The sequence below is a fragment of the Gorilla gorilla genome, chromosome 8 (genome assembly GCF_029281585.2).
Source record: "Gorilla gorilla gorilla isolate KB3781 chromosome 8, NHGRI_mGorGor1-v2.1_pri, whole genome shotgun sequence".
Taxonomy (NCBI): Eukaryota; Metazoa; Chordata; class Mammalia; order Primates; family Hominidae; genus Gorilla; species Gorilla gorilla.
The window spans coordinates 129,608,876-129,633,038 of NC_073232.2; the positions used below are offsets into that span (position 1 = coordinate 129,608,876).

At 38.3% G+C, this 24,163-nt stretch overlaps 1 protein-coding gene across 2 annotated transcripts in view; it reads right to left on the minus strand.

Annotated features, from left to right (window-relative positions):
• Positions 1 to 24,163, minus strand: part of PDZD8 (PDZ domain containing 8) — a 93,421-nt gene that overhangs the window by 40,898 nt on the left and 28,360 nt on the right. Inside the window, exon 2 of one of the 2 annotated variants that reach the window (XM_004050163.5) lies at positions 17,937 to 18,059. The exons of the other annotated variant lie outside the window; for it this stretch is intronic. Coding sequence (XP_004050211.3) covers positions 17,937 to 18,059 — 123 coding nt within the window. The remainder of the gene's footprint in view (positions 1 to 17,936; positions 18,060 to 24,163) is intronic. 2 annotated transcript variants of the gene reach the window in all.

A 24,163-nucleotide genomic window follows, 5' to 3' on the forward strand; every position in this document is an offset into this window, starting at 1 on the left:
CTGAGTACTCAGCCTTCTGGCTACACCTGACTTTCACATGTATGAGTATTAAGCCTGAAAGCTGCATATACTTACAGAAGTGGCAAAATCTTATTAAAGATAATTTAGAATTACAATGGCCATATGAAGACCGTTCCAGAAGAACAAGATCGTTCATCTAAGAAATGTACTTGAATCCCAAGCCTCCCAATTAATTGGTAGAGAGAATGGGATTCTCCTTTTAATTGGTATTCAGAAGCCTTAAAGAAACAACAGGATTCAAAAATAGCTTTTATAAAAGATTCATTGCAAAAAGCTAATGAAAAGCTAAAAATGCAAGATAGTCCTCATATACCAAGGAAAATAAGACTGGCTTGACTACTACTGCTCCCCTCTATCCTACTTTGCCTGAATATTCAGTCTACTACCGTTTGAACTACCTTTCTTCTCTGAAAAAGCAGTTAAACAGCTTTTTTATAAAATAAAACCCCCTAAAAATTCCAAAATGATCCCCCAGTAACTTATACTTCCTGGACAAAAGCATAGACAATTTTCTAAATCCAGGGAAGAACTTCAAAATTTTTCTGAAGAATTCATGGTCTTAATTGGAACCTATGACCTGGTATTACTGACCTCTACCAACTAATACACTTTGTTGAAAGAGACCTGAGGAAGCACAAAAATGAATGTAAGAGGCAGAACAGTATTCTCCTGAGAATGGTATCAGTGACCCAACAAGACCTACCTGGATCTACTTATGGGCAAGGCAAAGCCCCCAGAATTGCAAATGACTTTCTGAAAGCCATTCCTAAAGTGTTTTTCCATTTGCACTATGTGGTCTATCATCCAGACCTGCATGCTAGAGAAATATGAAGCTGTTACTGACTTGAAAATTCACTTGGAAGCCCTTTTGGTAAGGCATTCCAGCTTCCCCCAACTTGATGCAGGCTCATAAAAAAGACAAAAGACAGGCAGGGAGCAGTAGCTCTCGCCCATAATCCCAGCACTTTGTGGGGCCAAGGCGGGTGGATCACTTGAGCCCAGGAGTTTGAGACCAGCCTGGCCAACATGGTGAAACCCTGTCTCTACTAAAAATACAAAAATTAGCCAGATTGGTAGTGCACACCTGTAATCTCAGCCACTCAAGAGGCTGAGACAGGAGAACTGCTTGAATGTGGGAGGCTGAGGTTGCAGTGAGCCAAGATAGTCCAGCGTGAGCAAGACTCCATCTCAAAAAAAAAAAAAAAGAAAAAAAAGACAAGAGGCTACAGGACTGAGCTAAACTAGTAATCATAGCAGAACATTTCAAGAGGACCTTAGAGCAAAATAACAAACAAATGACTTCCAAATTATTCCAAAATTTGTAAGAGATTCCTAGAAATCTAATAGTTATCAGTCATGATTTTTGGTTATTATGTTAAATGTTACAATGCCATAGCAATAACCAAATTTCTTTGTCAATTGCTGATTATCATGAACTCTCATCAGATTTTTAGCCATGGCCATTTCTAACTCTTGGTCATCCACAGACAATGGTTTTGGTTCTTCCCTAAAAGCATGTGCAGTCAGTTACAGTCCAAAATTGCTTATTCATCAAGATTCATTACAAGTACTCTGGAATACAAGTTTCTGATAACTTTAAGATCATACCATTGGCCTGGATAAGAATTTATAAAACTCTAATGAAGAAACTGATGGCTTCATGAAACTGCTAACCAAGATCCGGCAGAATAAGAATAAATTACACGGAACTGAATAAACTGATGAGAATAATTTTTTATGACTTTTTATTTGAAATATTGCTGATTCTTCAGTGTTCTGTTTTCCAGATTTAAAGAAACTTTTTTTTCTTTTAATCTATGGCTTATAGCAGTGTGGTAAAGTTCACTTTTGTGAGCAAAATTTGAAGCCTTTACTTTTTCATCCCATCTGATCCCTCCAGATTTTGGAAACTATTAGTGAGTATTCTTAATTTTATGGCAATATAATCATTTATGAAAGTTTCTTAAGAATCTGTTCTTCTTGTAAAAGGACACAGTTGGAAACACTAGTACCAAGCTTTGACTGGAATCTCATATTTTCAGATATGACCAGACAACTTCAAGGAATTAAAGTTGACTTTGTGGCGCCATTAACACCTCTGTCACCCCTCTCCCCAACTGCCACCATGGAAAAACTGGCCTGGTACCTTGAATACAACAGCCCAGCTGGTGGTCTTATAGTGGGGTGAAAAATGTCACTTCCTGACAGGCCCAGGAAACTCAGGATATTTTTGGGACCTCAAAGAGAGAGGAATTCACCATAATCTATTAAGTACTATAGGCGACGTTTAATGGTGAGCCCTGGGTTTGGCTTCACAGCCTTGAGAGTCTTTTAAAAGTCTAAAAGACTTATTTGAGATGACCTATCAAAAGTTCCAGAAAAGCAAGCTTTTTTTTTTTTTTTTTTTTTGAGACAGAGTCTAGCTCTGTCACCCAAGCTGGAGTGCAGTGGTGCAATCTCAGCTCACTACAACCTCCACCTCCTGGGTTCAAGCAATTCTTGTGCCTGAGCCTCCCAAGTAGCTGGGATTACAGGCACGTGCCACCATGCCTGGCTAATTTTTATATGTTTAGTAGAGATGGGGTTCCGCCATATTGGCCAGGCTGGTTTCAAACTCCTGGCCTCAAGCGATCTGCCCACCTCAGCCTCCCAAAGTGCTGAGATTACAGGCATGAGCCACCACGCCCAGCCAAAACTATGAAAAAAGCCACACTTCATCTGTTAGATTGCAGCCTGGTTCATTGTAAGTTTTTATTATCTTCCTATAGACTGAACTGGATCCTGGATTCTTCTAGTTTCCTCCTGATACGGTTTGGCTCCGTTTCCCCACCCAAATCTCACCTTGAACTGTAATCCCCATAATCCCTATATGTCAAGGGTGGGACCAGGTGAAGGTAATTGGATCGTGGGGATGGTTTCCCCCATGCTGTTCTTGTGATAGTGAGTGAGACTCACAAGATGTGATGGTTTTGTAAGTGTCTGGCATTTCCCCTGCTCGCACTCAATCTCTCTCCTGTCACCTTGTGAAGAAGGTGCCTGATTCTTCTTCCCCTTCCACCATGATTCTAAGTGTCCTGAGGCCTCCCCAGCCATGCAGAACTGTGAGTCAATTAAACCTCTTTTCTTTATAAATTACCCGGTCTTGGATATTTCTTTACAGCAGCATGAGAACGGACTAATACATCTCCAATATCTGGCTCCATACAACTCTCCAACTAAGAATAATAACTGCTCTGTTCTTTAATCCCTATAAGGTGAAGCTAGACAAATCAATATAAATTTCAAGAGACAAGTTTCATGCCTAATGTGTGGGCCACACAGAGTTCAGCAAATCACCCTATGCCATAACCAGAGACATTAAAACAGTGAACCAGGACAAGAAGTTGATAGCTTTGTGCTGTGGATAGCTTTTCCCAAGACTTTGGAACAAGCCTCCTCATCATAATGAGACTCTCACCTCTCTTAATGCCTTGCTTAAGCTTTCTTCTTTTGCTTGGCGCAGGATAATGCTGTAATCAAAATTCCACAATCAAACAGCTTCTGTAGGTAACTTGATGAAGTGCTGGATCTGTCGTGTCAAACCCAAATCTTTACATGACCTAAGAGATCCTTTAATATACCTAGTGGTTAACTTTAGCAACATCTCTAATACAACTGTTTGTTCAAATTGAACTAGTGGTCCCTTGCATAGAGTTAGACTTCTAGAACCACTCATTCTCTCTCCTTGTTTTAAATTAGCACAGTCATAGGAAGCTGGATAATAGAATTTCTACTTACTAGCTGAACAGGGAGGCATCTGTGCAGTTGCAGACACTTCTTGTTACACATGGATAAATACATCTGGTATTAAAGAGACTCAGGTACAAAAAATTAACAAAAGGCGACTTGGTTAAAATGGGTAGACTTCTAATATAGCTCATTCTTTGATCTATCTGATTTGATTGCTTTGGTTCATGGGGACCCTGCTTAGGGAACATACTCCAAACTCTTCATACTATCCTTCTGATAGTAGTAGTCTCCCTATGCACTGTATTCTCTCAAATGCTTTGAATGTTTACATGCAGCCATCCGTCAAACGTCAAATGGTCTCTCTTGGCTGGAACAACAAAAACTCAAAGAAATGAGTGACCATGAGGATCCTGTAATCCATGAATGGCATGTTGAAACTGGCAATGCAGAATGATAGAAACTGAAAGTAGCACTAATGCCCTAAGTTTTGGTCAGACTCTCACCTAGGGGTACTAAAGGATCTCACCTAGGTGAGACTGTGATCAAATGGGGGGAATTGTTAAACAAAAATTATGGGAGGCCATTGTTTTGGACTAAGCTCCTGCATTAGGCCCTAACAAAACAGACCAAACCAAAATAGAGTCTCTGTAATGTTAAATGCCATATAAGCAAATAGATGCCAACAGACTAGTTTTTCCTGAAAACAGGTGATTCCAGTCTACCTGAGTTAGCATAAGTCAGTCCCCTGTGCTTTAATCTTTACCAAGAAGTAACTTATGTTAACCAATCAGGTTTTTTTTCTATTGTTCTGTTTCCTTGTTTCCACCTTACCAAACCTACTGTTCTTTCTGCCATTTCCCAGTGGGAGTTTTCATTCTATTTGCAGAACAGAGGCTGTCCTGATTCATGAATCATGAATAAAAGCCAATTCAATCTATAATTAAATGTTATAATTGTCTTTTGACAGGTGTTAGGGTACACGTTGCTTCACATACATTTACTTTTTTCCATGATGAAAATATTTTGTCCAATTATTCTGAATTTGGTTTTACCTTTGAAATGGATATGGCTTCTATTAATTCTGATTTTTAGATTACTTTTTTATTCTGTCACAGAATTATGCAACATTCACATCTTCTCTTTACATTTCTTCTGTTGAAGTATATATAAAGAACTGTAGCTTTTAGTGGATATTCAAATACTGGAAAACACCAACAAGCATTATTACCACTCTAATAAAATAACATTAGTGTCTCCTACAAAGGTTAGCTTCACTACACAGAAGCATCTGTCCAATCTGCCAGTTTAAGGATTTGTTTTGCTCCAAAACTTATTTCTTGAAAAAAAAAAAAGATTATTTCTTAGGATTTATATAAAGTATAATATGTGCACCAACTTATTTATTTTGTTTGCAAGAATGCCTCCCATCACCAAAGTTATACTCAAGACTAACTGTTCAGAATGTGATTGTTTCTCTCCTACAAGTTCCAGACTTGGTTTCTGGGACCTAATTACCTATGTCAGTGCTTCTTGTGCCTGCTTATGACCTGACATCAATGGATTCCTTCAACCAGCAGTGGCTCTATGTCGACTGTCAAGCTTTAATTCTCAGAAGAATTACAATATTCCCCCCTCCCCTGCATTTTCCTGATTTCTTAAGATCTCTCTTTTTTTATTATTATTTTTTTTTTGGAGACAGGGTCTTGCTCTGTCGCCCAGGCTAGAGTGCAGCACTGTGATCATGGCTCACTGCTGCCTTGACTTCCCAGGCTTAAGCAATCCTCTCACCTCAGCCTCTGGAATAACTGGGACTACAGGCACGAGCCACCATGCCCAGCTAATTTTTTTTTTTCTATGTTTTTGTAGAGAGAAGGTCTCACTATGTTGCCTCAAACTCTCTTTACGAAAAAGTAACTTATGTTAACCAATCAGTCTTTTTTTTTCCTATTGTTCTATTTCCTTGTTTCTACCTTACCAAACCCACTGTTTTGCCAATGCCCAGTGGGAGTTTTCATTCTATTTGCAGAACAGAAGCTGTCTTAATTCATGAATCATAAATAAAAGCCAATTAGATCTATAATTAAATATAATCCTCCCTCCTCAGCCTCCCAAAGTGTTGGGATTATAGGCGTGGGCCACAGCACCAGGCCTTGACTGATATCTCCTCTTGGTATTTGAAAAACATGGAAATTTCTGAAGAAATGCCAGAAAGGAGTTCCCACTGGAAACGTGAGTACCAGCCAGTTAGGTGAATATAGACGACATTTGCTTTAGCTTAAGGTAAACTATAATCTCTACATTTAAACAAAAGGATAACTTTTCATTTCACATTTCTTACAGTTCAATCTTAAACAAAGACAGGCTTTCCATTCAAATTATATAATGACCAGAAGCAAGCAGTAACAATCACTGGCTAATAAATATTTTGCATAAATATAAACAAACGTGTTAAATATGCAATAAATGAGTATAAATAAATTTCTACTATTACTACTTCCAAAGGGAAGTCAGTACTACTAAACAAAAAAGCAAAAGAAATTGCCTTTTATCTCCTCTAAATTGCCGTCTATCTCCTGAAAGAGCTATTACCTCTGTGAAATTTCTTACCAAGTTAAAAGTATTCTTTTAAAGGCAAAGGTATGTTGAAACCTTCCAGTAAGCATAAATACAAACACCACCTAGAAACATGTTAAGATCGTTTACATGATTAACCCATTTATACTGGAGGTTGAAAAATTTTTTTGTGAAAAATCAGACCTTGGCGACGATGTTGAGCAGTAGGATATAAATAACTCCCACAAGCTTAGAGTTCCAATAATGGAACACTAGGTATAAATGGATTAAAGATGAAACCAATGAGAAAAGGAAAGTAATTCCCAATGCTCCTGCTATAAGAAAGTCATTTCTACAAAGAAAAGTACAAAATGATGGGGCGTGGTGGCTCATGCCTGTAATCCCAGCACTTGGAGAGGCCAAAGTAGGTGAATACCTTGAGGCCAGGAATTCAAGACGAGCCTGGGCAACATGGCAAAACTCTGTCTCTACAAAAAATACAAAAAGGAGTTGGGCATGGTGGTGTATGCCTGTAGTCCTAGCTACTTGGGAGGCTGAGGTGGGAGGATTGCTTGAGCCTGGCGGGTGGAGGTTGCAGTGAGGCAAGACCAAGACACTGCACTCCAGTCTTGGTGACAGAATGAGACCCTTTCTCAAGAAAGGAAGGAGGGAGGAAGGGAAGGAAGGAAGGAAGGAAGGGAGGGAGGGAGGGAGGGAGGGAAAAATCTGTTTTTTTTTTTCCTTTGGTGACTAAACTTAATTTGAAAGGAAAACCCTGCACCTGAAGGGGGTCAAATACTACTTCACCTGTTGTTAAAAGAATCAAGCTTGGTTGACCTTTTATACATGCTCACCTCCTCTCTATATTCCCAACCCCCCTCAGAAACATCCTCATGCAGAACTCAATTTTCCTCAATTTTCACGACTTCCAAATCTAATCTTCAGTCCTCATTTTCCCCCTGCTACCTCTAAAACCCCAAGAGTTTGCAGAACACTCCTACAGGGAAATCTAACCATGCCTTACTACTTAAGATATGTAAAATCAAATTCATCTGCCTTTGAAATGAGTACCTCTATTTCCCCATCCAGTCCTGGAAGGTAACTGTGTCTTGTTCTTTCTATCCTATAACATGCAGAAAATAATCAGTACTTGCTGAGCAGATCAACGTCAATGGATACATAACTCTCCTACACTCAGATCCTTAGAGTTCCTTTGCCTCCCCTGCCTATTAACTCATCCATATATTCAGTCACTCACTAAACCCTGTCCTAGTTATCCCACGTGTCCCTTCCTTCTTGTTCCTATGAAAACATATCTATGAGGCATTTACTTCCTCACCTTTAACCCACAACACCTCTTAAATTTGTCTCTGGGACTTCAATCTCTATATATACAATTTACTCCATAAATATGCACACTTTTCTTAATATCACCTTCAATAACTTTTCTCTGATTAAAGGATCACCATTGTAACTTCTCTTGCCAGCAAATTTGGCCCTGAGACATCTACACTTCATTCAGACAAGACCTGGAAAATACTTTACAATTCTAATTCTCTTTTATCTTATGGCTCTTTTTCCAATTACCTGAAATCTACAATCCATCTAGTTTCCTGAATCTTATCCATGAAGTTTTCCATGGTAGTGTCAATTCAAAAATACTTTTTCCTTGCACTAAGTTTCTACACTACCCATCACTTAAGCCTCAATTCAAATTAGACAGCCTCATATAGTTGACTTATTTATGCATTTGTTTTTGTCTGTTAGCCCTAACTACATTTTAAGTTTCTAGAGGGCAGACATTGAGCTCCACATTTTTTGTATTCATCGTAGTATTTAGACAAAATGCATTCACTATTGATGTTGGAAAGACTGGTGGTAGTGTGGTGGAAGCAGTAGTGGTGGTGGTAGTAGCAGTAATAGTTGAAGCAGCTAACATTTACTGTAAGGACAATTCTAAGAGCTTTACATTTATTATTTCATTTAATTTTCACAATTACTCAAGGAAATAGGTAATGGTATTACCCCTAATTTACACATTAAAAAACTGAACACAGAGAGGTTGAGTAACATGCCAGACATTGCACAGCTAATAAATGAAAAGTCTGGACTATATAAGTTGAGACAAATGGGTTGAAAAAATTTTGAAAGAAAGAGAAAATAAAGGCAGTTGTCTTTTGGTTAAAATCATAAATGCTACCCGTGAATAAAATACATTAAAAGCACTGATTATCAAAGACACAATCCTCTTTTAAATTATTATTTTCTGACCACAGTTCATTTTTGCTGAAGGTATTGTATGAGTGTATAGCATACCAATACAGCATTTAAAACATTTTGGAGTATGGCATTTTAAAAAAGAGCACTGGTATTATGCCAGCTGTGTTCCTACTTAGTTTTCTTACATTCTCTTACAATTCAGACATCAGAAGAATTAAAGAGCTATATTTTGTAATATGAAACAGTAGTGGAGGTATACAATTACAAAAGAAACAAGGTTATTTTCCAGCATCACAACCTTAGGGAAAAGGATATGGGGAAGAAAAGAGAGCCTACATAAACACAGGAGGGAGAAATTCCAAATTTGCAATCTTTTGAAAAGTCTGCCTCTAGTCAAAAGCAACCTAATTATACAGAATATCCTTTATATCCGAGAGAAATGTATAAAAACTAACGGAAAACATCACTCAACTTTTATTTAACTGCATATAAGATGTTAAATAATTAATAAATGCAAACATAGTCTCAAAATCTTTACAGGAACTTGGTTCATCTGGTAGAGTTATGCCTAAATTTACACAGAATTACACAGCTTTAAAGACTTTGAGGAATAATATTCAGCAACAATTCCAAGTAATTCCTTCTGGTTTTCAAAAGCATTCATTTTGAGTGCAACTTTTCCTTTATACAAATTTAAATGTCTTATGCCTGAGCTAATTTCCTCTTATTGTTCCCTCCAAGAAAAAAAAAAGAAAAAAAAACAGAAGTTCAGCCTTCAACTAAAAAATACTTCATTATTATACACATTTCTGCATCCCTTGATCTTTCTGAAAAGGTAATTTATTTTAAAAATAATGCCCTGCCCTAAAAAATGTTACAATTTTCCAAAACCTACACTTCTAACATAATATAAAAGTTTTCAGAACCAAAATAATTTTTATTCTGTAAGAGTTTTTTTTTTTTGAGACTGAGTTCTGCTCTTGTTGCCCAGGCTGGAGTGCAATGGCGCCATCTTGACTCACCACAACCTCCGCCTCCTGGGTTCAGGTGATTATCCTGCCTCAGCCTCCCGAGTAACTGGGATTACAGGCATGTGCCACCACGCCTGGCTAAGTTTTGTATTTTTAGCAGAAATGGGGTTTCTCCATGTTGATCAGGCTGGTCTTGAACTCCCGACCTCAGGTGATCCACCCACCTCGGCCTCCCAAAGTGCTGGGATTACAGGCGTGAATCACCACGCCTGGCCTCTGTAAAGTTTTTTTAAAAAAGGATATGGGCCAGGCGTAGTGGCTCATGCCTGTAATCCCAGCACTTTGGGGGGCCAAGGCAGGCAGATCACTTGAGGTCAGGAGTTTGAGACCAGCCAGGCCAACATGGTGAAACGCCCGTCTCTACTAAAAATACAAAAATTAGATGGGTGTGGTGGCAGGTGCCTGTAATCTCAGCTATTTGAGAAGCTGAGGCAGGAGAATCACTTGAACTTGGTAGGCATAGGTTGTGGTGAGTGGAGATTGCACCATTGCACTCCAGCCTGGACAGCAGAGTGGACTCTGTCTCAAAAAAAAAAAAAAAATAGGGATATGGAGGCAGAATAAGATAACAGAAAGACCGAGGAACTCTGGAGTTAGACAAAACTAGATTCAAATTCCAGTGGTACTGAGCAAGTAACTTGTGGATCTCAGTTCATCTATAAAATGGATATAACAACACTAATCTTGTAACGATGCTCTAAGAGCTGAAAATAATACATGCAGTAAAGTACCTACATACTGCAGATAATAAGTACAACTAATAATACAATTATTTGTAGAGCCATGCCCCAAATATCTTCAGATTTAGCTAGATATTTTTCCTTAAAAAAATGTCAAAACATTAAAATAAAGGCAGGTAATATAAGAAGCACCCACATACCAACTACTCAGGAAAAAAGCAAATATTATTATTTAGCCTCATTTGCTTCAGGTGGATTTAAGTTATATTCAAGCCAAAATAACCAAACAAATTTAATCAAACTCAATGCTAACATAAACGGGATTCATAGACAAATGCAAACTGGAAATATTTTGAAGTTATAACTACTAAAATAGCTCCTCTTGTAAATGAATTTCAAAATTTCATAATATTAACAGCCTTCCCTACAGAACTAAACATTTCACTTTAAAATATGAACATAATGCTATTTAAAGGATTAATTCCCTATTTCTCTCTTCTGTCAAACTTCTACCTTGAAAATGCTTCACCTAATATGTGAATCAAGACCAGATGACAACACTAAAAAAGAATTTAATCACATAATTAAATGATTTTCTTTGCCTTAAAAGATCAATGTATTTCTGGTTCCAGAATGATGTCAAGAGTGGTGACACAGTTTTGAGTCTCCCCAAAACCCCCCCATAAAAGGACAAAAAGCAATAAGGAAAACAAAAGCAAAATTCAACAACATGTACAACAAAATGAGGTGACCAATACTTTAACAGTAGTGAAGTGTCACTCAAATTCTTCCACAGATTGTAATTATAAAAACTGGATAAACAAAATTTTTTATCACATTTAAAGACAATGAAAACCTTCCGAATGTAGACAGAAGCCTGCTTTGAGATTAATATTTCAATTATCAAAAAACTGCAGTTGCAGGCAGGGCACAGGGCTTCATGCCTGTAATGTTGGGCTTCATGCCCAGCACTTTGGGAGGTTGAAGCTGGTGGGCTGGATGAAGCTGGTTGAAGCAGGAGTTTATGACTAGCCTAAGCAACAGGATAAAACCCTTTCTCTACTAAAAATACAAAAAATTAGCCAGATGTTGGTGTCACATGCCTGTGGTCCCAGCTACTTGGGAGGCTGAGGCGGGAGGATCGCTTGAGCCCAGGAGGTCAAGGCTGTGGTAAGGCATGATCATGTAACTGCACTCCAGCTTGGGTGACAGAGCAAGACCCTGTCTCAAAACAAAACAAAACAAAACTGACTCCTAATGTGCTCAGATACTAGATTTAGCAGATCAAGGCTTCAATGCAGCCATTTTATATATATATATATATATGGCTCAAAAAACTGACAGAACATTTGTTCAAAGAATTAAAGGAAAACATAATGAGTGAACAGATAGGAAATATCAACATAGAAAGAGACACTATACAAAACAGAAATTCTAGAGCCAAAAAGTATAATAAATGAGATTAAAAATTCACTAGATGAGCTCAACAGAAAACTGGAGATAGGAGAAGACTCAGTGAACCTGAAATTAGATCACGTGAATTACTCAATCCAAAGTATACAGAGAAAAAGAAAAAGAAACAAACAAATAAACAAGCAAACCAACCAAACCTCAGGGGACCTATGGGAAAATGAAACAGCCCAACATAATATGTAATTTAGAATAAGAGAGGTGGAAAAAAAGGCCAAAACAATTGGAAAAAAGAAATAGCCCAAGCTCCCAAATTTGGTTGTAACCATTAATTCATATATCCAAGAAGCTAACTGAAATGGAAGCAGGAAAAAACACAAAGAAAGCTCCCTCAGACATGGTCTAAGTGCTGAAAGCCAAACATAAAGTAAAAGGTTGGAAAGCAGCCAGAGAAAAACAACATGTTACATATGGGGGAAGAATAAAATAAGTTGCTGACTTCTCATCAGAATATGGGATTGACATAGCCAAAGTGCTGAAGGAACAGACGAAAGGAAAATAAATTTCCAGGTAAGCAAAAAATGAGTTAATTTGTTGCCAACAGACCTACATAACAAGAAGCACTAAAGGAAGTTCTGCAGGATAAAGGGAAGGAATACCAGATGACAATTTTGATATAAAAGAAGAAATAAAGGGCAACAGAAATGGTAAATATATAGTAAATGTAAAAACAACCCACCACTACCAAAGTTTGTTCTTCTTTTAATTTCTTTAAAGGACAGACAACAGTGTAAGGCAAAAATAACACCACTGATGGTTTAATAACCTATATACCATCTGTATATCTTTTTGTACAGTTCTGGGTTTGCAGAAGCATGTTAATACTCTACGTATTTAAAAGCGAAAATCAGTAAGGATGAAGAAAAGTAGGAGTGGGGGAAGACTAAATCTGAAAGCAATCTGAAACAAACCCAACTATATTTTAAATGAACACCATAATCACACCAAAGAGGAAAAACAAGTCTAAATAATTTAAGAACACAGTACTTGACCCCCACGTTCCCTCAACCTTGGGCAGGGTAAGGGAGAATTACAAAGGAATCCTGAACTCTTTGTATTATGTTTTTTGTACTTGTATAGACAACGCATTCTGAAACTAATTAAGATTATTATAGGATTGAGCAAGTGAATAAAAGTGCCGATGTTGTTGAGAGCCATGAAGTAAGAATTGGAGGAAGAACCAAAGCAAGGAACAATTCCATAAGGATGAACTAGAGTTGGAGGTACAGGTTTGCGCATTCTTTATCCAAAATGCTTAGGACCAGGAGTGTTTCAGATTTTGGAATATTTGCTTATATTTAATGAGATACCTTGAAGATGAGACCCAAGTCTAACACAAAATTAATTTGTTTCATATACACTTTATAGCCTGAAGGTAATTTTATACAAAAATATTGTTTCCTGCATGAAACAAAGTTTGTGTACAGTGAACCATCAGAAAGCGAAGGTGTCAGGTGTGTATTTTCCACTTGTGGCATCATGTCAGCACTGAAAAACACTCAGATTCTGGAGCATTTGGGATTTCAAATTTTTCAGATTAAGGTTGCTCAACCTGTATCGGGTGAACTCATGATTTCTAAATTACATATGTGTATGCATGTATAAGTATTGAAACATGAATATATTTCCTAAGTGTCCTCTGAAGAGGTCTATGAATATATGAAGTAGCAACAAACACACCCAACATTCAGATCTTAGTTTCTATTAATAATACCATCCTTCACTAAAATGAACTAGGCAGCTAGTCATGGTGGTACATGCCTGTAGTCGCAGCTAAAAATAAAAAGAATTGGGGCTCTTTGGAAAAACAGTTGTTCTGGGACCATGGCAGAGAAGACAGAAGATAAATGCAGAACAGCTTGTTATACCAGAAAGTAATGAAGTCTAAAAAAAAGGACAAAAAAAAAGATGGGGTCATATCACACACAGGATCCATCTTGAGGGGGTTCCTACTGGCCAAATCTGAGACAATTTAGACACCAAAATAATTAAGGACAGTAAAGAATTATAACCATTGAGAAAAAATAAAAATCCATGGGTCAATGGTGACAATAAACTAAGAATAAGGGAAGACTCTTGGTAACAGAATAGAATGTCAACTGCTGTGGTTTTCTGTATTTGTGTTATATTTAACATTTAAAACTTAAAAAAAAAAAAAGATGTCATATTGAAATCCAGTGAGACAAAACACCCTAGCTGGGCATGGTGGTGGGCGCCTGTAGTCCCAGCTACTTGGGAGGCTGAGGCAGAAGAATGGCGTGAACCCAGGAGGTGAAGCTTGCAGTGAGCCGAGATCGTGCCACTGCACTCCAGCCTGGGCCACAGAGTGAGACTCCACCTCAAAAAAAAAAAAGTAAGATCTAACTAATCCATAAAGTTTCCTTTGTTGTCTTAGCTGCCAGAAAATTGATCTCTTTTCCATGTTTTTGATCTAATATATCTTCTGCTTAAGTATACATGCTTACATGTTTTCTTTGCAAAATATCTCAAATATCTTCTATCCTTCAAGATAGAAGATAGACTATAAATTATAAATTTAAAAATAATCATCTTAACAATCTGATTGCAACACTAATGTGAAATAATTTCACCTAATAGCAGTACGACAAACAGCCATTGCATTCATCTGTGGTTAAAAAAAATCAGCTTTCATCAACTCAAAAAAACATGCAATTGTTCAGAATGACTGCTTTTTAAAAAATACTTGACAAAAGCAAAATGTGAAAACCAATTTTTACATATAATACTGCCTTTCCACCCTCAAGCTATTGCTTGGGAAATGCAAAACAGTATTTCAGATAATTAGGAAAGAACCTCCCTTTACAATATGAGACCTTTTTAAATTAATAAAATTCAAATTCCAATTCTCACAAACAAATATGCAAGAAAAAACATGCCGTTTTTTCTTCACAGACACTGCAACGATTATTTTGAGACATAATAATAGAAGCTACATCTACCGTAGGCATCCTATGTGGTAGGCACTGTGGGTAGTTGCCTATCTCTGATTACAATTACCAGCAAGGTAGCTCCCTTGCCCATTTTACAGATGTGTAACTTGCCTAGTGACACTATATAAGGGCATATGGCTAGACTGAATTCAGTGCTTTCTGTAACTCAAAAGTCTATGTTATTCCACTATATATGAAGTAATAAGCATTTTTTTGGTCCTTCTTCCAAAAAGAAAGCACTGTTATTTGTGCTTTCATTTTCTCTAGTGCCTCTTTTTGCTTCAGGAATTAGAATAAAACACACAAGCTGAATTTATATTCAAAATGAGATTAACAATTGAAATAAAAATGCTTAGGTTACAGTAATATGTCCTCTTTAGTTTGAATCCTATAAACTTAAAATCTACCTGAACAGAGTTTTCTGTTTTTATACTAAGAAAAAAGTTTACAAGAAAAACAGTAACGTAAGTTTTTAATGGAAAGAATGTTAGGACTTAATACGAAGACAAAAAAGCAGGAATGAGTTGAGACTTACTCTTGCCTTCATACACAAATAATCCTTGAACTATGTAAACAATAACACAGTACCACAACACTGAGTAACTTTTACATGCTTGGATTTGTAAAAATGGCACAAGGAAATCTCTTTAGATAGTGTACTTGTTCCCAAGATGAATCTATCACTTGGGGAAAGGTGCTGGCTATATAACCTAAGCCGACAGTTACATAACTTCAGATATTAAAAAAACTATTTTTCCATGTTTTTTCCCTTCAGCCTAATTATGTACTCTCTAAAAATACTGGACCTTAATTTTTGACCAGGTGATAAATAAAACAACATAAACAAGTTTATAGTGAATAGCTGGGCTATCACCTTGACTCCTGTCCATCATCATCAACCCAGTTCCTTCCCTGTATACCCCGTAAAAATTCTTATTGGTTTCTCACTTATCCTTTCAGAGATTTATTACACAGTTCCTTATTAAAATAAAGTTGGTTACAGGTACTTCACACATTCTAATGCTTTTCTTTTCATTTATCTCAACATGACCTAAAGAATGTCTGGCTATACTTTCTCAATGCCTTACATGCTGTCTTTGATTCCTGTAGCAAGGCTTTAAGTGAGCAGTACTGCAGGTAAAGCAAAAATGTGGTGAGCAAAGCTGACACCAAAGCTAGTGGTTAAATAGCTACAAGCTAACAGACATATAATCAATACCTAACCCCACCAGCAGCATTAAAGCAAATGAACTAGTATTTTCTAAATAACTAGCATAGTACCTATAATATGTATTTTACTGTACACTGCAGTTCCTTTTACAGAATAGACAACATATTTAGTCTTTTTTTGATTTTAAAAAAAAGGGATTCTTTGTCTACCAGGCTTTCTAACATAATGATACACAATCCTGAGTCACCCTTGACTTAACAAAAAAAAAAAAAAAAAAAAGGATTAAGTATATTATTAGTATACTCAAAACTAACCTAACCATTAGCAAGGACACAAATGTATTAAATATAAAATATAACCTGTGTGCTCAAGTACTTAATTGTATTATGGGTTGGAAATAAAAATAAAAGTCATATGTACCAAGTAAGTGGTACAAACAAGTGTCAAAGAAATGTAGCCGGAGAATAGTATACTTGTACTTGGAATGATCAGGAGACACATTAAGAAGGTAGCTTTTGAGCCAAACCAAGAAAGGTTGGCTTCATGGAGCAGAGAAGGGGGCCAAGAAAGCAGCAGCTAGTCAACACAGTGGGCTTGGTGTTTTAAAATATTTAAGTAGGGAATGGCAAACTACAGCTTATGGTCTAAATTCAGCCCACTGCCTGTTTTGTATAACCTGTGGGCTATCAAGGGTTTCTATGTTTTTAAATGGTTGAAAAGTATCAAAAGAATATTTTATAACATATGAAAATTACAAAATTCATATACAAAGTTTTACTGGCACACAGCCACATTTGTTCATTTACACATTACCTGTGACTGCTTCTGTACTGCAAGGCAGAGTTGTATAGTTGCAACAGAGACCATGTGAATCACAGCCTAAAATGTATTATCTGGCCCCTTAGAGAAACAGTCTGCCAACACCTTGCCTTGGGAAGGCCTATGTAGCTGAAGCACTATGAATGAGGGGCTGGGCGGAGGATGGTGAGACTGAAGCTGGAGAGCTAAGAGGAACCTGTGTGTCATGGTGAGGATTTGGGTCCACATCCTAAGAGTAATGGGGAAGCTGTTAAAGAGTTTTAACTAGGAGACTGACAATTAGATTTGCATTTTGAAAAGATCATGTTGGTTGTTATATTGGGGACCAGAGGACTAGGAGATATGAAGGCTAGTATAGTAAGTAGTTCAAGCAAGATATGAATATAGCTTAAACTTTGGTGCTGGCAAAGTAAAACAAGGAGGCTAGGCAAGATTATTTCTGAGATCGCTTCCAGTTCTAAAATGCTAAAAATCCACAGTGGTTCAGTCTAGTTTTGCAACTTTCCTGAGTGTTTCCAATTATCACAAACAATTCTCAAAACCGTTTTGCTAGGTGACAAAGATTCTTTGCCAGGCCAAACTTTATTGAGGTTTCTGAATCTTCTGCTAGGCCCATCTGTCCAGTTTCAGCAAAGAACTCTGCGAAGTCAGTTTAGCAAGAAACCCCTATCCTTGATATCTGATCGTCCTTTACCATCCTCCATGATGTCTGATCACCCTGGACTGTTTTTAGCAAGAATCCTGTTAGGTCGGTTTAGCCAAAATCCCCTTTACCCTTGATGTTTCCTCTTAGTAAGTTTCCATCCACTGATCCCACATTGCTTCTTGGCTATAAATTTCCACCTGCCCATGCTGTATTCAGAGTTGAGCTCAATCTCTCACCCACTTCAAGACCTCACTGCAGTGGCTGCTATACTTATCATGATGGTCCTGAATAAAGACTTCCTTACTCTGCTTTAACAAGTATCATTGAGTAATTTTCTCTTTAACATAGGAACAGCTCCCCAATAGGTAGAATAAGTTAAAAATAAGCCAACAGAGCACTATGCATCTAAATAGTGTCAGAATGACTACAGAGTAAATGCCCCTCCCTCCATTAAAACACTTTCTAAAATATGATTTATATTTGTTAAAGTTAGAAAGGACTACTTTTATGATATTAAATTTACAATTAAAGAATTTACAGGTAAATAATATAATTTAAATGAACACACAACACAAATACTGCTTAGGAATATTTTCACTGCACTGTTCTTCCCGTAACTTAGTAATGACAAAACAAAGAACATACCTGCTACATTCTAACAATGTAACTTTAAGACGGCCTTCAGTAAGTGCCCATTGTTGTATATGGATATGCTCTTCATCTTCTTCAAATCCTTGCAAGGTCTGGTATGGAAAAAACGGCTTAAACCTGACAAAAGTAAAGATAAGTCTAAATGTCTGAATAATAAACACCACAGTTTAAAGCATAACAAAACTCACCTGTACAAAAACACAAAGCAAAATGAACACCTAATACTACATGTGCTCTACAAAACCAAAGCTTACCACACTCCCCCATAACTGGCAGCAAATGGGGCCTTCGCTATGGCACCCATAAGTCTTGGTTTTTTGGTATGCCCCCATTGATAAGGCAAGAGAGAACAAAGAAAAGAAAAGCCTAGAGGCAGCAAGTAGGCCATGAAGTTTAGGTGGGGCAGGAGAGAGACTGTGAACCAGATGGGAAGAGTGTTCCTATGGTACAAGATCAAAATTCAGAATGCATGTTCCATGGAAATAATATACAGTCCCCTTGGCATCCATGGGGGATTGGTTCCAGTACTTCCCAAGGATACCAAAATCCCAGGATGCTCAAGTCTCTAATATAAAATGGCCTAGTATCTGCATTATACACATTCTCCCATATGTTTTGAATCATCTCCACATTACTTATAATACCTAATACAATGTAAATGCTATGTAAATAGTTGTTAAGACTATATTGTTCAGAGAATAATGACAAGGAAAAAAGTCTGTACATGTTCAGTGCAGATTAAATTTTTTAAAAATATTTTCAATCCACGGTTGTTTGAATCCATGGATGTGGAACCCATGGATGTGGAGCCCACAAATACAGAGAGCTGACTATAATAGACAGTGATTAGTACCTGATAAAGATGACTGTAATAGCAACATCAATAACAATTAACACAGCAGAGGTATTCATTAGAGATGTTTACTATTTGCCAGGCAGTATGCTAAGTGCTTTTTACATGCATTATCTTATTTAATGCTCACAACCCTGAAGAGGGCAATATTATTGGCTCCTCTCTCCAGATGAAAAGAATGAAGCTTAGGAAGGTTAACAAGTTTGTTCAATTTTACAAAGTGAATGGCAAAACCAGAATTCAAGCTAGTCTGATTCCAAAGTCCAACTACATAACACCTCAGTTACCTATGAATTATTCAGGCATTCATATGCTCATCACTAATATTGTTGTTTTTATGGAGAAGTTTGTGCTGAGTTATAAACTGTAGGTTTTAAAAAACTTTTAATTTAAAACACAACTCATACTCCTCCATTAAAGCTAAAGAAAAAGGAAATGAAAGAAAATTGGGCTTAAAGCCCTGTGGTTTTCAATTCACCCTACACATTGTCACTAGCCATGATATCTACTTGCTCAGAAAGTTTTAGTGGCTTCTTACTGACCACACACACAGATACACACACACACACACACAGACACAGACACAGACACAGACACACACACACACACACACACACACACACACAGTCAAAAGTTCTTGGTTTCACATTTAAGGTCCACCACAATTAATGTTCCTTTTTTATTTTTTCTTGAGACACAGTCTTGCTCTGTTGCCCAAGCTGGAGTGCAGTGGCACGATCTTGGCTCACTGCAACCTCTGCCTCCTTGATTCAAGCTATTCTCTTGCCTCAGCCTCCCAAGTGGCTGGGATTACAGGCATGCACCACTATACCTGGATGATTTTTGTATTTTTAGCAGAGATGGGGTTTTGCCACGCTGGCCAGATCAGTCTTGAACTCCTGACCTCAAATGATCCGCCCGCCTCGGCCTCCCACATGGCCTCCCAAAGTGCTGGGATTACAAGCCTGAGCCACCACACCCAGCCCACAATTAATCTTTCTAATCATATATTCCATTAATATAAACATTCCAATCTAGAAAGTCACCTCATATGCCCAGAAGACACTATGAATATTCCTGCCTTCAGGCCTTTCATACCAACTGGAAGTTTTCCCAGATTCCTCAAAGCCTGTCCAAATCCTCCCCTCTTTCGCACTCGGCCATACATGCTGCTTTCACTCTTCTCTATCTTGCAGTCCTCTAAATTGCGTGCATTTATGCCTTAAAATGTCAAATATGACTTAGTCTCACAATTCTCTGCATCCATCATCACATACCTGACGGGATGTTTCACACACTATCAGGATTTGAGTATGTGTTGCGCTGATTTACAAACAGTTAACACTAAAACTGAAATAAACACTTAGAAAATATCAATGGCCTACTATAGTTTATACTGAAAGATACTAATAGAGGGGGTTAAATGCTGTTTTATGTTTTCCCAGTAAGTAAGATTAAAGAAAAAAATTTTAAGGAAACGTTAAGTAGGGACACAGGCTGATGCTCAGTGCTTTTCTCCTGTTTCTAAACTAGTATGGAAAGCAGAAAGCCCCCCGAGTTTCTCCCAACTAAAACGCTAATTTGCATTTGAAGTCACTTGATTCAGACAGACTGGCACCAAATTTTTAGAGGGAAAAAAACTAGTAACTAAATTTATATCAATATAATGTTGTAGCTGGGTGCTTTTAACAGACAGTCCTTATGACTCCTGAAAAACATATAACTCTGTTAGTTTGTAAAAAAATTATAATAACCATATACACTAGAAACTTTGAATTTAATAATCCAAGTTAGCTAAATCACAACTGCTCTAAGAACCAGCTTTCCTTGTCAAATATAAAGTCAAAATTCAATAAAATTTCTCACAGGAGTATGAGTTGAATGTTATATGGATTAAAGTCTAATTTGGGTTTACTAATGCTCAGGGGGTTTTCCTAAGAGTGTTTATGCACAAAAATAATCTGAAATCAGAACAACGTATTCCATTTTAAATGAATATACTAAACGGTGGGATAAAGCATGAACATGTTCGGCAAGCCAATAAATAGAATCCACACATTAACATTCTCTAAGAACCTTTGGTTTTCAGAATTTTTAAGTCCAAGTCTTTAAGTATCCCAAACCCATAAAGAATCCAAACAATGAAGCAGGCTACCTCTATCACTTTCTTTTATCTTCCTATTCCATCATATCATCTTTCTTCAAAATCCATTAGTCTTGATTTCCTAATTAACCTATTAACTCAAAAATGTCAGTTTTCTCACTCAGGCTTCCCCCCAAAATAGTCTTAACAAACTACCTGTACTTCCTCCTGTAGAAAACTTAAAAACCCAAACTAGGAAGATCGACTTTAAGGATGACAGTATGAAGAGCCCTGCTGATCTGCTCCCCAGTGAAATTCATGAAAATTATTTTAAACCAAAACATTTACAGCCTCTGGAAATGATCTTAAGAGCAAACAGCAAATTTTAAAAATCTACTTAAGAAAATCTATGACAATTTGATAAGAAAGCCAAGTCTGTGGTGTTTGAACCCTGTTTCCCCAACAAGCTCAGGGTGGCAGATTCCATGGTAGACTTCTTTACTTTTTATTTTTTATTTTTTTGAGACGGAGTCTCAATCTGTCACCCAGGCTGGAGTGCAGTGGCACGATCTCGGCTCACTGCAAGCTCTACCGCCCGGGTTCACGCCATTCTCCTGCCTCAGCCTCCCGAGTAGCTGGGACTACAGGCGCCCGCCACCACACCCGGCTATTTTTTTGTATTTTTAGTAGAGATGGGGTTTCACCGTGTTAGCCAGGATGGTCTCGATCTCCTGACCTCGTGATCCGCCCGCCTCGGCCTCCCAAAGTGCTGGGATTACAGGCGTGAGCCACCACGCCCGGCCACTCCACGCTAGACTTCTATTGCCAGGAACACAGGGCTCCCTCATCCCACAGCTCTCATTTGGTGGGCTTTCTCCCTGGGAAGAGGAGGATAGGAACATTTCTCATCTAGCCTCCAGTCACCTGTTATTTCCAGGCAAGTTCAGTCAAGAGGAGGGGGATTCCTTCATTGACCCAGCCCCCACTCATCGAATGGAGGGTCTACCTTGGGCACAGAACACTGAGAATACTGGAACCCTGACTGTCTTGCCCTGGCTCATGAGGAAGTGGTTCCATAGTGGGAAAGGCAAGCCAAGAGGACCTCTGGCTACTCCATCCCCAATCTAGCACTCAGCTCCTAGAGTTGTGGTATCACCCAGAGAGAAGCCTGCAGTAGTCTTCACCCCTAGCTCCAGAGACCTGGTTCTGATTATTTTGCTAAGGGGAAAAGGAGAGGGAGAGGCAAGTCAGAAAACAGATTCTCCCAATCTCTTCCCAAAGGAATTAATTTCATTTACAATAGTCTGTGAAGAAGCTCAAACCTAAAGGCACTATCAAGAACAATGGAGGTTGTGGTGAAAAGCACATGTCTTCCTTCATGGATTTAAGGAAGACATATCCTAGGCTGCAGGCTGCTGTGCTCCTAGTAGAGAAACAGGAAATAAGACAGCTGGGAGGAGCCCTCCTGGGGTGAGAGCAAATATCAAACACTTACCCAAGAAACTATTCCTGAAGGAGGCACAATTTGACTGGAATAGTTTGTAGAACAAGTTATGCCCCTGGGTGCTGTTAAAAGCAATAAGAGAGTTAACACTAGTGGGGGGGTGAGTGGGGTGGGTGTACTGTACTAAAATAATCCAGGCAGTCAACCTGAAAACAGACAAGCAAATATCAAGCTCTGGGTAAGGGGAGACCAGTATCTAAGGTTGCTACAATATATTATCTAAAGTGTCTGGTTTCCAAGAAAGTTATGAGACATAAAAAGAAACAGAAAAGTATGACCCATACAGCAAAAAACAAAGAAAAAACAAAACAAAACAAACAAACAAAAAACACACACTGCCTGTGAGAAGGACCAGATGTTAGATTTAACAGAAAAAGATTCAAAATTTGTGGAGACCAAAGTTCTTATTTACAGAGGAAGCCTTCAGGTAGTAGGCTTTGGAGAGAATAGGCTGTAAAACGTTTCTTATCAGACTTAAAGTCTGTGTCCATGTTAAATATGTCTCCATAAATATGTTCATGGAAAAAGACATGATTAAAGAACTATAGGGGTTCAGCTATAGGGGTTCAGCCAGGCGCGGTGGCTCAAGCCTGTAATCCCAGCACTTTGGGAGGCTGAGGCGGGCAGATCACCTGAGGTCAGGAGTTCGAGACCAGCCTGACCAATATGATGAAATCCCGTCTCTACTAAAAATATAAAAATTAGCCGGGCGTGGTGGCATGCGCCTGTAATCCCAGCTACTCGGGAGGCTGAGACAGGAGAATCGCTTGAACCTGGGAGGCGGAGGTTGCAGTGAGCCGAGATTGCACTCCAGCCTAGGCAACAAGAGCGAAACTCCGTCCAAAAAAAAAAGAAAAAAACTATAGGGAGGTATTATGACAATGTTACACTAAATAGAGCATACCAATAAAGAGACAGGAATTGTAAAAAAAGAAACTATGAACCAAAAATAAAATTCTAAGGCCCCCCCAACCACCTGATTGAATTTCCTCCTCAGCCAGGGCACTCTTAAAATTTAATCTAAAAGAATGGTTCAAGCCATGATGGCAAATGGGGGTCGGACATGCCAGAGATGCCTCATTATACCCCTCCAGCATTAATAATACAGGAGTTATTAATAAGTAATTTTTAGGCAGCAAGAAAGGGTGAAAGTTCTCGGTGGAATTTTCCTTTAATAAAAAGCAGCCCCCAAATCATTTCTTCTCTAACAGAAAGCAGCCACAGAAGTCAGGCATAATATGCAAACTAGGAGCTTTTATATGTAAATGCAAGCAGCTGTACCTGGAAGCCAGGTACATTCAGTATGGTGTCTCCTCCCCTCTTTTCCTTGTCTCCTGCCCTCTTTTCCTTGTCACCACTTTTAGGGTTTCCTGGCAGCCTCCTGGTAAAACCACGTACAGGCATCATGGCCGCCGCCAGGTGGAGGCCTCATTTGTATAATAAAAGGCTAGGGTTGGGGGGCCAGTCTTTTCGGGGCTATGTAAATAGCACACCTGGTCAACCCAATCCCCTGAGCCCTATGTATATCAATCACTGCCCCTCAAGCCTCTGTACAAAACCGATTGCTTTTCACAGTAAATCAGAGACCCTCTTTTGAGCGACCCACTTTCTTAGCATGAGGAATCTTTTTCTCTCTCTTTTCTTTTTCTATTAAACTTTCCTCTCCTAAACCCACCCCTCCTGTGTGTCCCTGTCCTGAATTCTTTCTCCACCAAGACCAAGAACCAGGGTATATACCCCAGACAATGGAACCGTTTCATTAACATCAACACAGACGCGGG